This window comes from Aquarana catesbeiana, linkage group LG07, assembly GCF_042186555.1.
Source record: "Aquarana catesbeiana isolate 2022-GZ linkage group LG07, ASM4218655v1, whole genome shotgun sequence".
Lineage (NCBI taxonomy): Eukaryota > Metazoa > Chordata > Amphibia > Anura > Ranidae > Aquarana > Aquarana catesbeiana.
In genome coordinates, this window is record NC_133330.1 from 87449397 (window position 1) to 87463271 (window position 13875).

Here is a 13875-nt window from a genome sequence, read left to right on the forward strand (position 1 = left end):
TAAACAGCTCCAGTCCTCTACTGCCTGTACCCACACCGTACCCCAAATAAATTATTCCAAACAGAGTATCACTCACCCAGCCAACCTCTGCCTCTCTCAGAGAACATATCTGCCGCTGGGGAGAGGCCCGGACTGGCTCTTCTCCCTGGAATCCTTTCTGCCGCTGGAGAGAAGACAGGGGGACTGGGCTCACTCCATCCTGCTGTTGGGGATCTGGGCCGACTGCCCAGCATTCCTGGGGTATACAGGTGGGGACTGAAGCCCCATCAACCGACACCAGATCAAGCTGCAGTTGTGAGGTGATGACTGCATTCTCTCCTTGGACCTCCACAATTGCTGCAGGTGTGGGGCAGAGGTCTTGGACCCTCTGTCCGGTTGTCAGCACTTCTGCTGGGGGTTTGCCAGGTGGTTCCTCCTCTACAGAAACGTCTATTAAATCCCCAGTCTCTGGAATTGGTAAAAGTGTGGGACAGAGGTCTTGGACCCTCTGTTCAGTTACCAGATCTTCAGCTGGAGAAGTTTGTTTTAACTCCATAGATGCTGCTGGCAGAAAATCACATGTCCCTGTCAGTGTTGTGGGAGAAAGGCTGACTACCTCTTCTCTCAGAAGGCCGAAGCCACTGTTGGTGCTGGGCAGAACACAGTGAACTTTGGCCCTGATAGCAGCTCTTCTGCTGGAGGCTCATCAGGTTGTTCTTCCTCAGCAGAAAAGTCTATCAAATCCCATGTCTCTGCAACTGATGTCTGGGAATAGAGGTTCACCATCTCCTGTCCATGGAACCCAGAAGATGCTATCATTTCTGGACAGAGGTTAGCAGAGCTCTGCCCTGTTGTCAGCACTTCAGGTTTGGGGACGGCAATCTCCGGATTTTCCACTGCCGATTCTCTGGCATGCTGCTGAACTTGTTCTAGCAGTTTCCTGTATGCCCTTTCCAGATGCTGTTCCTTCCTTAGCAAATGGTCCAGATCAGGTTTGAGCTCTGAGACCCCTGCAAGACCGAGCATAGACTCTCTATAGTCTCTCATGTCCTCAAGGTCAGGTTCCCCCTCATCGCCAAACATAAAAAGATCTGTAAGGTTCTCCCACAGCAATCCAGGGCCGCCAAAGTCATATCCCTCCGGAGAGCATTCTGTTGTCTCCCCTAAATATCCCTCCTCTGCGTGCCATTGCAGAGTGCGTGCCATTGCAGAGCCCGATAACGATTGTCCAGCTCTATCTCCTGCTGGACCAACCTGTCCAACTCAGTCACCCATTGCTCCTGGGGCTGCTCTCCCAGGAATGCCATCCGCAATGCCCGTTGGTCACTGGCCCGTTGCTCTTGGGTTTGAAAGCACTTGCCCTGTTTTATACCAGCGAGACGGAGGGCTGCATTCCAGAGCTCCACCCGAATCAGCTGCCTGAGCTCCAGGTATTCATCCTCAGACACAGTCCTGGTGTACGTTGAAAGGATGATCCGCAGCAGCCCCGGGAATTCTGATGCCAGGTCCATATCTCCGCTGGGGTGACTGAAGTCTGCTATGCTGATCTTGGATCCAGTTGGAGGTTTGGATGTCCCAGACTTCAGACTTCAGGAAGCTTTCCCGCTGCTTGCCACCAATGTCACGGAACGCCCCACACTCCGCTTGAGTGCTTCCGTCTGTATACCGCTTCCTAAGTTCTGGAACACGAGTCCAATGGATCTGGCTATAGAAACCCCAAGAACTAGACAACACCAGTCTTGGAGTACATCAGAACTGCCTTTATTTTGAGATCTCACAGACCTTTTTATGTCAGGGATGACTCAAAGCTAACCTAATTAACATGACCTAATTTACTACAAAATGTACCCAGACCAGATGACAGTCTTGTGGGCACCGGGCTTCACACATTAATACAATTAACAATACAAACAACAATCTCCCCCCTCCTCAGCCTAGACCATTCGTCCATTAGCCAGGGCTGGTGGCTAATGTGATCAGCTCTCTCAATTAACATAAACAACAATGGGTGAAAAGACTCTTAGAGCCACACTAAACACATTATAGCAGAGTTGATGACATTAGCATTTAACAGTACGAGTCCCAATGGTATAAATCAGTCACCATTCTAATATGGCATATAAAGGGTTCCAGAGTCTGTGTGTTTTGGGGGGACATGGAGCTGAATCCATAGTAACATCAACCCCAGGGTCCCCAGGCATACAGCTCACAGAGAGCACCATTCCCCCAAATGCTAGGGCCCATAATCGGTGGGCAACAGGCCTGCATACAGTCCTCTCCAACAGCCTCCGTCCCGGCCAGGTCCGTGACACACTGTTTCCACTATCAAAGGATATTCAATTTGTGTAATACACGGTTAAATGTAACCTTCATTTTACCATGTTTGGAAAACAGATTCAAAATAATTGTGATCACATTGTTTACCATTAGATTCGTTAACCCGGCACATTTTGTTATAAATGTTTTGTCTAAAAAACAGAAATTGGCAATGGTGTCCTTCCAGCTTATCACTAACCTCTCATCCCAGCCACATTTCTTTCATGAGAGCACAAAGGAGGGGGTCACATCTGCGTACATGACACACACAAGCAATAGAACTAAAGGTCCCAGCATTCGCACACACACCAATATCTCTCTAAAATCGCTTACATTTTTCCCATTTGTACACAACACATGCATATCATTCTCTCACTTTCTTTTAACTCTTTAATATTTCCCTGCCTAAATTCTGCTTTCCTTATTTTGTTTAAATAACTTTTATATCTAGCTTCTATGATCAGACGGGCAGCCAGAGTGCTCACCCCATCTTTCCTCTCTGACAACATATAAAGTATTCTGTTTTACCTCTCATTTCTCTGTTTCTGACTTTTACTAGTTGTAGTGCCTGATCCCAAATTCATCCCACAACTTAACATGAAAATGTCCCTTCCTGTCTAGTGTTAATGTCACCCTTGATCCATCCTGCTCACATAGATAGCTGTTTCTCTAGCTGTTTACTCTGCATGATTATTAGTCCCTGCGGACCTTGGTAACCCAGTTACCCAATGTGGATCCCTGTCCACTTTAACCATTAATCTAGGGGCTCAGTATAGGCGGAACCACACCTTCGGTTCATATATAGCGCTTCTCTTGCGCTGGGCATTTTTGAGGGTCTCTTACCCTTCATTCCCTTACTTAATTCAATGCCCATAATGACTGGCCAGTCTTCTCTCTTCTCTACTTGTGCCTATACCCTCTTGCCTCTAAACTACTTTATCTAGCAGATGTACTACATATACCTGTGAACAGTACTATTCTTCCCTTTCTTATCTATAACAATCCAATGGACAATAGACAGGGACAACATAACATATAACCACCAATCAATACAGTTCGATTAAGGGGAGTAAAATAGGTACCCTTTGTCCCGAAAATGCCTTACCGATCAAGGAAGTCTGATAACTCAAATGTAAGCAAAAGGCTTACCTCAGCCGGCTGATTATCAGAAATTCCCGGATCGTCTCAAGCTCCTCGTTTCGGATACTCAGGGTCACCTGGAATCCCCTCCTAAGGCAAAGCTCGCCATGCATGACTCGGTTAAATTGATGATAGGCAACTCCTATCCTCATATTGATTAGTGGTTCCAAATTAATAATATCTACTGCAGTAGGGAACAGACACAAAAGATACGCTCAGCATCTTTCCAAATTACTGTTCTGCTTTATTATGACGCAATTGAAGGTTTTTATGCACATGATTACGTAGGTATCACATTAATATTACAATTGTAGGTTTATGGTAACAAGGGGCGTTACATAGGCAGGCTTATTCTAATCAGGACTCGAAAGAATGTAAACATTTACTGAAAACATTATTAGTGCCGTGTGCACAGTGAGGGCAGAGTGCAATACATACAAAATACAATACAATTATATACAGAACTTACAAATTTCCATTACAAACTCTTCTAGGTACACTTGAACACAGTTTTTGAAGGATCTCAGCCAGTAGGTTGCTCCAAATATCACAGAGAGCTAACCACATCTCTTCTGTGGATGTAGGCTGTCTCAAATCCTTCTGTCTCATGTAATCCCAGACAGACTCAATTATTTTGAGATCAGGGCTCTGTGGGGGCCAAACCATCACTTCCAGGGCTCCTTTGTTACACTGATGATAGTTCCTAATGACATTGGCTGTATCTTTGGGGCCGTTGTCCTGATGCAGAATAAATTTGGGGTCAATCACACGACTCTCCAATGGTATGGTGGATAAGTATCTGCCTGTATTTCTCAGTATTGAAGACACCATTGATCCTGACCAAATCTCCAACTCCATTTGCAGAAATGCAGCCCCAAACTTGCAAGAAACCTTCACCATGTTTCACTGTTGCCTGCAGACACTCATCATTGTACCACTTTCCAACAAACTGCCTCCTGCTGCAGCCAAATATTTCAAATTTTGACTCATCATTCCAGAGCACATGTTGCCATTTTTCAGTACCCCAGTTCCAATGTTTTTGTGCATGGTTGCGTCGCATAGCCTTGTTTCCATGTCGGAGGTATCGCTTTTTGGCTGCAATTCTCCCATGAAGGCCACTTCTGGCCAGACTTCTCCAGACAGTAGATGGGTGTACCTGGGTCCCACTGGTTTCCGACAGTTCTGTGCTGATGGCACTGCTGGTCATCTTTCAATGTCAAAAGAAAATAAACATGGTGTGTCTTTCATCTGCTGCGTTAAGTTTCCTTGGCTGACCACTGTGTCTATGGCCCTCAGTGTTGCCCGTTTCTTTGTGCTTCTTCAAAGAGCTTGAACAGCACATCTTGAAACCCCAGTGTGCTTTGAAATCTTTCCCTGAGTGAGATCTTGCGGATGTAGTATAATGTACACAATGATGTCAGAGAAGCGCAGATGTTGCTGCCATGCTGAACAGTCATATTCACCAACTTTAAACCCTACATAATACCTTAAGGGTGATTCTGAAAAAAGGCTTACCTCCCAAAACAATCTTCCAGTTCTACTATGAAGGCTAAACCTTAGTGGGTTAATCAGAAAAACCAGGGCAAGACAACTCGTTTGAGGGGAAAAAAATACGCTAGTGCGGAGAGGGTTTTTTTTTTTTTTTTTTTTAAATAAAACTGACCAGTACCGTATATACTCGAGTATAAGTCGTTCCGTGTATAAGTCGAGGCCCTAATTTACCACAAAAAATTGAAAAAAAATTATTGACCTGAGTATAAGACGAGGGTGAGAAATGCAGTAGCTACTGTAAGTGGAAAAAGAGGGTCATCAATGCCCATCTGCAGCTGTATACCTCCCTGTGTCCTGTGCATATGTGTCATGTGTATATGTACCTGTGTCATGTACATGTGTCCTGTGTATCTGTCATGTGTATATGTACCTGTGTGCATGTGTCTGTGTGCGTGTGTGTGTGTGCATCCTACCTGTGTCCTGTGCATCCTCCGTGAGCCGCTCTGCACCGATCAGCGTGTAGTATTTGGCGGCCATTCACTGTTCAAAAGCCGCGCTTCCTCCTCTTCCAAAAAACCCAATTTCCCAGCAGTCAGCGGTCAGCCTATCACGGACATTCTCTCATCCTCATACCACGGACGAGGATGAGAGAATGTCCATGATAGGCTGTACACTGACTGCCTATCACAGACGAGGAGGCGCGGCTTTTGAACTGTGAGAGCCGCTGCCGAGTAATATGTATCACACGCTGGCCGCCGTCTGCCTGCATGACACGCTGATCATGTAGGCAGACGGCGGTGACTCGTGTATAAGTCGAAGGGGGCACTTTCAGCCCCAAAAAAGGGGCCGAAAAATTCAACTTATACACGAATATATACGGTAGTATGTTTACATGAAGTTGCCAGGAAATAATGTTTAACTCTCTATTCGTTTCAGGCAATAAATGTGGAAAGCTACCGGCATTTAGACGGGCACTGGCACCCACCCATCCTGCCTGCAGACTGCCTTAGTTTTGGAGTCTGCATCTGCCCTAAGCAAGCAGCCTGTAGAGGTGGATGCTGAACTGCACGACAAAGTTGCATGTCAATATTTGACAAGCATGCAGGAGTGGCTGCATGGTTCCAAATGCAGACAGTGTTCCTTTGGAACAGTGCAGCTGCTCATGCACGGCTGTCAGTTTTTGACATGCGGCTGTGTCAGTGCAGCCACTGCATCTGCATCTACTTCTATTGTGTGCCTGCTTGCAGCTAGGGGCAGTTGCAGATGCCAAAACAATAGTAGCCTATATGCAGTATGGGTGCCAGTGCCCATCCGAACGAGGTCTTTAACTGCTACCCAGTTAACATTAAAATTGTGGGGTCAATTTTGTTTTTATATGTTTTGTATAATGTGTTTCTTGATTTCAGCAATATTTGCTGTTTATTGAGTTTTAACATGGTTACAAACTAATTATCCCATTTCATTGCAGCTGCCACCTATGCCTAGAGATTACAGTAGTGACCTGGGAGATCTTATTGGAACAATGCTAAGCCGACAGCCTGAAAAAAGGCCAACCATTAAGCAAATACTAAGGAAACCCTACATTAAAGAACACATCGCCTTGTTTTTACAAAATTCAAAGCTGTAAGTTATCACATGATGTGACACAAGTTTATAGTAAATGTTTTCTGTCATTAAACCCTTAAATCTCTACATTTCTATAATCCTTATTGATAATGTCATTAAGTTTTAAATTTTGGGGACAATAAAAGGCTTTCTTTCGGAAGTATTCTAAAAAAAAAATTCTGTGTGTTCTCAAGGAGTTTTTTTTATTTTTTTTTTTTATTTTTTTTTTTTACCGCCCCAATTCATATTCTATAAATTCAGATAAAAATTACATCCAAGACAAATGTGTACCCAAAGACATTCCATGTAAGGAGAATCTAAGCAAAACGCCCACATTTTGTCTGACAATCATGTTTTCATGCATTTCAATATTATGTAGGTTGATCACAAAACTGCATATTCTGGATACTGACACAATTATGCCGCGTACACACGAGCGGACTTTACGGCAGACTTTGCCCGGCGGATGGGATTTGGTTGGACAATTCGATCGTGTGTGGGCTCCAGCGGACTTTGTTTTCTCAAAAGTTGGACGGACTAAGATTTGAAACATGTTTTAAATTAATCCGTTGAAATCGAGTCCGGTCGAAAAGTCCGCCGTCTGTATGCTAGTTCGACGGACAGAAAGCCACGCTAGGGCAGCTATTGGCTACTGGCTATGAACTTCCTTGTTTTAGTCCGGTCGTACGTCATCACGTACGAATTCGACGGACTTTGGTGGATTGTGTGTAGGCAAGTCCGTTCATTCAGAAAGTCCATCGTAAAGTACGTCGAAAAGTCTGCCGGGCAAAGTCTGCGGTAAAGTCCGCTCGTGTGTACGCAGCATTAGAAAACTGTATTTGAGGGATGGTCTGCTAAAATATACTAAACTCTTCAGTACGCCTACCCCATACCCCTAAGCCTTTTGATTGAGTGAGGTTGGCTCAGCAACACCCTGTATTGGGTCCACAAAAAATGCTGCAGTTGTCAGCTGGCAGCTTTTAATCTTCCATCTAAACCATGCCGCAATGCTGAGAGTCCATTCTGAGGGACAGTGACTCTGTCAGAATTGAACATTGGCATCTTTTACGTGGGCCGTGTCCAGTTCGATGTACTGGGGATTTGTGCTTCCTATTTGTAATCCCATTTATTTTGCTGTTTATTGTGGTCTATTTTGTAATATACTTTTCTGTAAACATTTGCTTGCCATATTTATTCTTTCCTTTCATTGAAGCCCAACTCTTGAAAAAAGTAAAAACCCTTCCTTGAAGTGGGGCTGTTTTTGTTTGCACTGCAATGGTTAAATGCTTGTTTTTTTTTTTTTTTTGTTTTTTTTCTAGGGCTAAAGAAAAAGCTATTTTATTCTACCCAGTCCTCCTTTTCCCGAGCAGATGGTTCTCCCCCATGCTCCCACGGTGCATTGTTCCTCTGCTTCTTCACATCCAATGCAGGCCTACGGGCCCTGTGTTGATCATCATGACGTCAGAGGACCTTAGACCAATGGAGCTCAGGGGAGAAGAGGCTGTGGGGACCGGTATAAGTAAAACTGCTTTTCCAAGTTCCCTAGACATAAACAAGTATTTAACCCATGTATTGCAGGTGCAGTCCCACCGCAAGGCAGTATTTTTACTTTCTTTCTCGAACATCACAGGACACAGAGCCACAGTAATTACTGATGGGTTATATAGGGTATCACTGGTGATTGGACACTGGCACACCCTATCAGAAAGTTCAACCCCCTATATAATCCCTCCCCTTGCAGGGATACCTCAGTTTATACGCCAGTGTCTTAGGTGATGGACGTGTAAAGATGTCCTGTGCTGAGCTCCAAGGGGAATATCCCATATCCTATACTGGGGCAAGCCAGGCGAACCAGATCCATTCAAAGTGTCCTTTCGTGGCCGAATTGGATGGTACCCGGGCCTCGTGTCCGAAGAAACAAGGTTTTACCTGTAACGCTCCTCTTTTTAGAGAGCTGGACCCCGCATATTTTAAAAATGTTTTTTCTAGCCTAATTTCTAGCCGGGTGCTTTACAGGTCCAGAACTGCAGGATCTCCCTATTCGTAGGGGGCCCCAGTCTCTGAAGGTTTTCCAAACGGAGCCCACCGTGAGAGGTGAAGATTGGGTCTGTATAACAGAACCCTGCGGCTGGATAAGGTAAGAGGAGATTCCACAGAATTTTTTAATTCTAGTAGGTTTTCTCCTTTAAGGTAAATGCATGCTATGCCTATTGTGACCACCGGGGGCTGCCAAGAGCACATACCTTCACATGCTGGATTGTCTGTCTCAGGGTTCATGCTGCACAGCGTCTCTGGCCGGCTCCAGGTAGGATGGGATGCGGGGATTTCTCATGCATGAATGTCCCCCCCCAGGCTAGGGGGAGGCCACAGGGGTTTGAAAAGCGGTTATACACCGCTCGAGCGCCGCTGCCGCCATTGCCGCCATTACACAGGCCCCATCACTACCGGCCTCTCTCCTGCCTCCCCCTCCCCCAGCCTTCCTCCATATTATTTCTGGAGGGTGCTCCACATGTGCTTAGACGCCCACTCAGGCCAGCTTCAGGCTATTTCTAAAGCACTCTGTACAGGTGCACACAGCCTTTGGAGGGACACAGAGCTGACGGTCGCATGTAAGGTAGGACACAGGCTTTCTCCTAGGCAGCATTTACTAAGGTAACACCAGACTGGGCATTTGGTAGCAGGGCTTTTAACCGGACTACATCGCTCAGCAGTCAGTGTTCATTATGTGATACCTTCACCTTGTTGCTTTGCACTATGGGTAGAAGAGGTTCAAACACCCCAAGAACCAGAGACTCTAGGGGATCTCAGTCGGGTTCTGAGGACCCCCTTTCTGCAGCATCCTCCCCCCCTGAGGGGCCAGGGACGGCTAGCCAGGGGGAGCCATTGGGGTCAGGGGCTATACCTGCCTCCGGCACTTCAGCCCCTGTATACATTACACAGAAGGTTTTTTCCTCAACCATTAGTGGTTTAAAGGAAAGATTAATGGCCGTGATTACATCTTCACTCAGTGGAAGAAAACGCACTAGGCCTTCCTCTCTTTCCCAAGACCCTCAGGAAGAGGAGCCCTGGGATAAGGGAGACGAATCTCTTTCAGAGGATCGGGATGGGACGGATGATTCCTCTTCAGAGGAATCAGGTGGAGAGGGACCCTCTGCGACTTCTCAGGAGGAGAAGGTCTTAGTGCAGATCCTTACTGGATTGGTCCGCTCCACATTCAGGTTGCCCGTATCTGAATCAGTTAAAGAACCCTCTTCTTCTTTGGGGTCACTGAAGCCTCCTCAAACAGCACATGCTTTTCCTGTTCATAGTTTACTTGAAAAGCTCATTTATTCTGAGTGGGATCACCCAGACAAATGTTTTTTTCCGCCGAAAAAGTTTTCAACACTATCCGATGGAAGAAAAGTTTATTAAAATGTGGGGAATACCGGCCATTGTTGCCGCCATTTCTTCTGTAAATAATAGTCTGACTTGTCCTGTAGACAATGCTCAGATGCTCAGGGATCCTGTAGATAAAAAGATGGAATCCCTATTGAAGGATGTTTTTTCCCTGGCAGGTTCGGTGGCTCAACCTGCAGTTGCAGCGATTGGAGTCTGTCAATACTTAAGAGACCATGTTAAGCAGGTTATCAAAGTATTACCTGAACAGCAGGCCCAGGGGTTGGGTAACCTTCCTGCGGCCTTATGTTACGTTGTTGACACCATCAGAGATTCTATCGTGCAAACCTCTCGTCTTTCACTGGGGTTGGTGCATATACGTAGAATCCTATGGTTGAAAAATTGGTCAGCCGAAGCACCATGTAAGAAGCTGCTGGCTGGGTTTCTGTTTCGTGGTGCAAGGTTGTTTGGAGAAGACTTGGATGACTATATCAAGAAAATCTCTGGTGGGAAAAGTACTCTCTTACCTGTCAAGAAGAAGAGTAAGCGTCCCTCTTTCAAACGGACTCTTTCCCCAGCGCCAGGGGCTTCAGCCTCCAGGCAGTCTCGACGGCCTCCTCCGTCTGGGTTCAGAAACAAGAGTCAGCCCCAGGAACAAAAGAAGTCCTGGGGGAAAAAGCCTACTAGGCAAAACACTAAGACCTCTTCATGAAGGGGCGTCCCCGCTCGCTCGAGTGGGGGGAAGACTGCGACAGTTCTCAGAGCTCTGGCAGGAGGACTTCCAGGACAGATGGGTAATCTCCGCAGTAACCTTAGGGTACAAGCTGGAGTTTCAGGAATTTTCCTCTCCTCGGTTCCTCAGATCAAGTGTTCCCAGAGAAGAAGCAGTTGCTCCTTCTAGCGTTAGAGCGACTTTTGTCGCAGGAGGTCATTATGATGGTTCCCACAAGAGACCAGGGATTTGGCTTCTATTCCAACCGTTTAAGGGTCCAAAAACCAAATGGGGATGTCAGACCCATTCTGGATTTAAGGGATCTGAACCGATTCCTAAGGATTCAGTCCTTCCACATGGAATCAATTCGGACAGTAGTCTCCACCCTGCAGGGAGGAGAATTTCTGGCATAGATAGACATCAAAGATGCATATCTGCATGTGCCTATTTTTCCTGCTCATCAGAAGTTTCTACACTTCGAGATAGGAGGGCGCCATTTCCAGTTTGTGGCTCTGCCTTTTGGGATAGCCACTGCACCTCGAGTGTTCACAAAGGTCTTGGCCCCTCCTCTGGCCAGATTAAGGGCTCAGGGTATAGCTGTCATAGCATACCTAGACGACCTGCTACTGATAGACCGGTCGGTAGCCTCCTTGAACGGGAACTTGAGAACCACAGTCAAGTATCTGGAACACCTAGGTTGGATCCTCAACCTAGAAAAGTCTTTCCTAAAACCAGTAAGAAGACTGGAGTATTTGGGTCTGATCATAGATACAAGTCAGGAGAAAGTATTTCTACCTCAGGCAAAGATCACTGCTTTAAGGAAGCTGATTCTGGCAGTCAGGACCAAGAAGGATCCTTCTGTCCGCCTTTGTATGAGGCTGCTAGGGAAGATGGTGTCTGCATTCGAAGCAGTTCCTTATGCTCAGTTGCATTCAAGACTACTGCAACATGGTATTCTGTCGGCCTGGAACAAGAAGGTTCAGGCGTTAGACTTTCCGATGCACCTGTCGCATGTGGTGCGTCAGAGCCTCAATTGGTGGCTCATACCCGAAAACCTGCAGAAGGGGAATTCCTTTCTACCGGTTACCTGGACGGTGGTAACAACAGATGCCAGTCTGTCAGGTTGGGGAGCAGTTCTGGAACAGTCTGCGACCCAGGGGCTATGGTCCAAGACCGAGAGGACCTTACCCATCAACATTCTGGAGATCCGGGCAGTATACCTGGCCCTAAAGGCCTGGACTATCAGGCTACAGGGTTGCCCGGTCAGAATCCAGTCCGACAATGCCACAGCAGTGGCTTATGTCAATCATCAGGGAGGCACCCGGAGCCGAGCTGCTCAAAAGGTGGTGAACCAGATCGTAGTCTGGGCAGAGATGAATGTGCCATGCATATCGGCAGTTTTCATTCCAGGGATAGAGAACTGGCAGGCAGACTATCTAAGTCGCCAGCAGTTACTTCCAGGGGAATGGTCTCTACATCCCGATGTCTTTTGGGCCATATGCCAAAGGTGGGGAGTTCCAGATGTAGATCTCTTTGCATCCCGATTCAACAAAAAGATAGCCAGATTTGTGGCAAGGACGAAAGATCCTCTTGCATGCGGGACGGATGCGTTGGTGACTCTGTGGCATCGGTTCTCATTGATTTATGCATTCCCGCCTATTCTGCTACTGCCGCGACTTCTTCGCAGGATCAGGCAGGAAAGGAAGTCAGTACTTCTGGTGGCCCCCGCTTGGCCCAGAAGGACGTGTTATGCGGAAATAGTAAGGATGACGGTGGGTTCCCCGTGGACACTACCGGTACGCCCAGACCTGTTATCTCAAGGTCCAGTATTCCATCCTGCCTTACAAACGCTAAATTTGAGGGTTTGGCTATTGAGACCCACGTTCTGAAGAGTCATGGGCTTTCAGGTCCTGTAATATCTACCTTGATCAATGCAAGGAAGCCAGCTTCCAGAATGATTTATCATAGAGTCTGGAAAGCTTATGTAGCCTGGTGTGAATCCAGGGGTTGGCATCCCAGAGAATATGTGATAGGTAGAATTCTTGATTTTCTACAATTGGGTTTAGAGATGAAGCTGGCCTTGAGTACCATCAAGGGCCAGGTCTCGGCCTTATCAGTATTATTTCAACGGCCACTTGCTTCGCATTCTTTGGTCCGAAACTTTATACAGGGGGTGACGCGTCTTAATCCTCCAGTTAGGGCGCCCCCTAAACCCCTGGGACTTGAACTTGGTCCTGGCTGTGTTACAGAAACAGCCTTTTAAACCAATAGGTCAGATTCCTTTGGTCTTGTTGACAAGGAAGTTAATTTTTCTGGTAGCCATCTCTTCTGCTAGAAGAGTTTCAGAATTAGCAACCCTTTCCTGTAAGGAGCCTTATTTTATTGTACACAAGGATAGAGTGGTACTGTGCCCTCATCCTAGTTTTTTATCAAAGGTGGTTTCTGATTTTCATTTAAACCAAGACATTGTTCTGCCTTCCTTTTTTCCAGATGCCTGTTCTCCGGAAGAGAGATCACTACATTCGTTGGATGTAGTAAGAGCAGTCAAGGCCTATCTCGAGGCAACTGCTCAGATTCGCAAAAAGGATGTTTTGTTCGTGCTGCCAGAGGGTCCCAATAGAGGACAGGCAGCGTCAAGAGCTACCATTTCTAAATGGATTCGTCAGTTGATTATTCAGGCTTACGGTTTGAAACAGAAGATTCCTCCGTTTCAGATCAAGGCACATTCCACAAGGGCTATTGGTGCTTCTTGGGCAGTGCATCACCGGGCCTCTATGGCTCAAATCTGTAAGACCGCAACCTGGTCTTCAGTCCATACATTCACCAGATTCTATCAGGTGGATGTGAGAAGGCATGAGGATATCGCCTTTGGGCGTAGTGTGCTGCAGGCAGCGGTACAGGGTCCTCGGGTCTGATTGCACCCTACTTGGTCGTGGTTCCCCCTTCTCAGATAGCATTGCTCTGGGACATCCCATCAGTAATTATTGTGGCTCTGTGTCCCGTGATGTTCGAGAAAGAAAATAGGATTTTTTAAAACAGCTTACCTGTAAAATCCTTTTCTTTCGATGGACATCACGGGACACAGAGGTCCCGCCCCTCTTCTAATACACTATATTGCTTGGCTACAAAACTGAGGTATCCCTGCAAGGGGAGGGATTATATAGGGGGTTGAACTTTCTGATAGGGTGTGCCAGTGTCCAATCAACAGTGATACCCTATATAACCCATCAGTAATTACTGTGGCTTTGTGTCCCGTG

The 13875-nt window shown here is 46.5% G+C and overlaps 1 protein-coding gene across 2 annotated transcripts in view; it reads left to right on the forward strand.

Moving 5' to 3' along the window:
- Positions 1–13875, forward strand: part of NEK4 (NIMA related kinase 4) — a 158168-nt gene that overhangs the window by 48110 nt on the left and 96183 nt on the right. For both annotated transcript variants that reach the window (XM_073592425.1, XM_073592424.1), the window contains exon 5: positions 6395–6549. In XM_073592425.1, coding sequence (XP_073448526.1) covers positions 6395–6549 — 155 coding nt within the window. The remainder of the gene's footprint in view (positions 1–6394; positions 6550–13875) is intronic.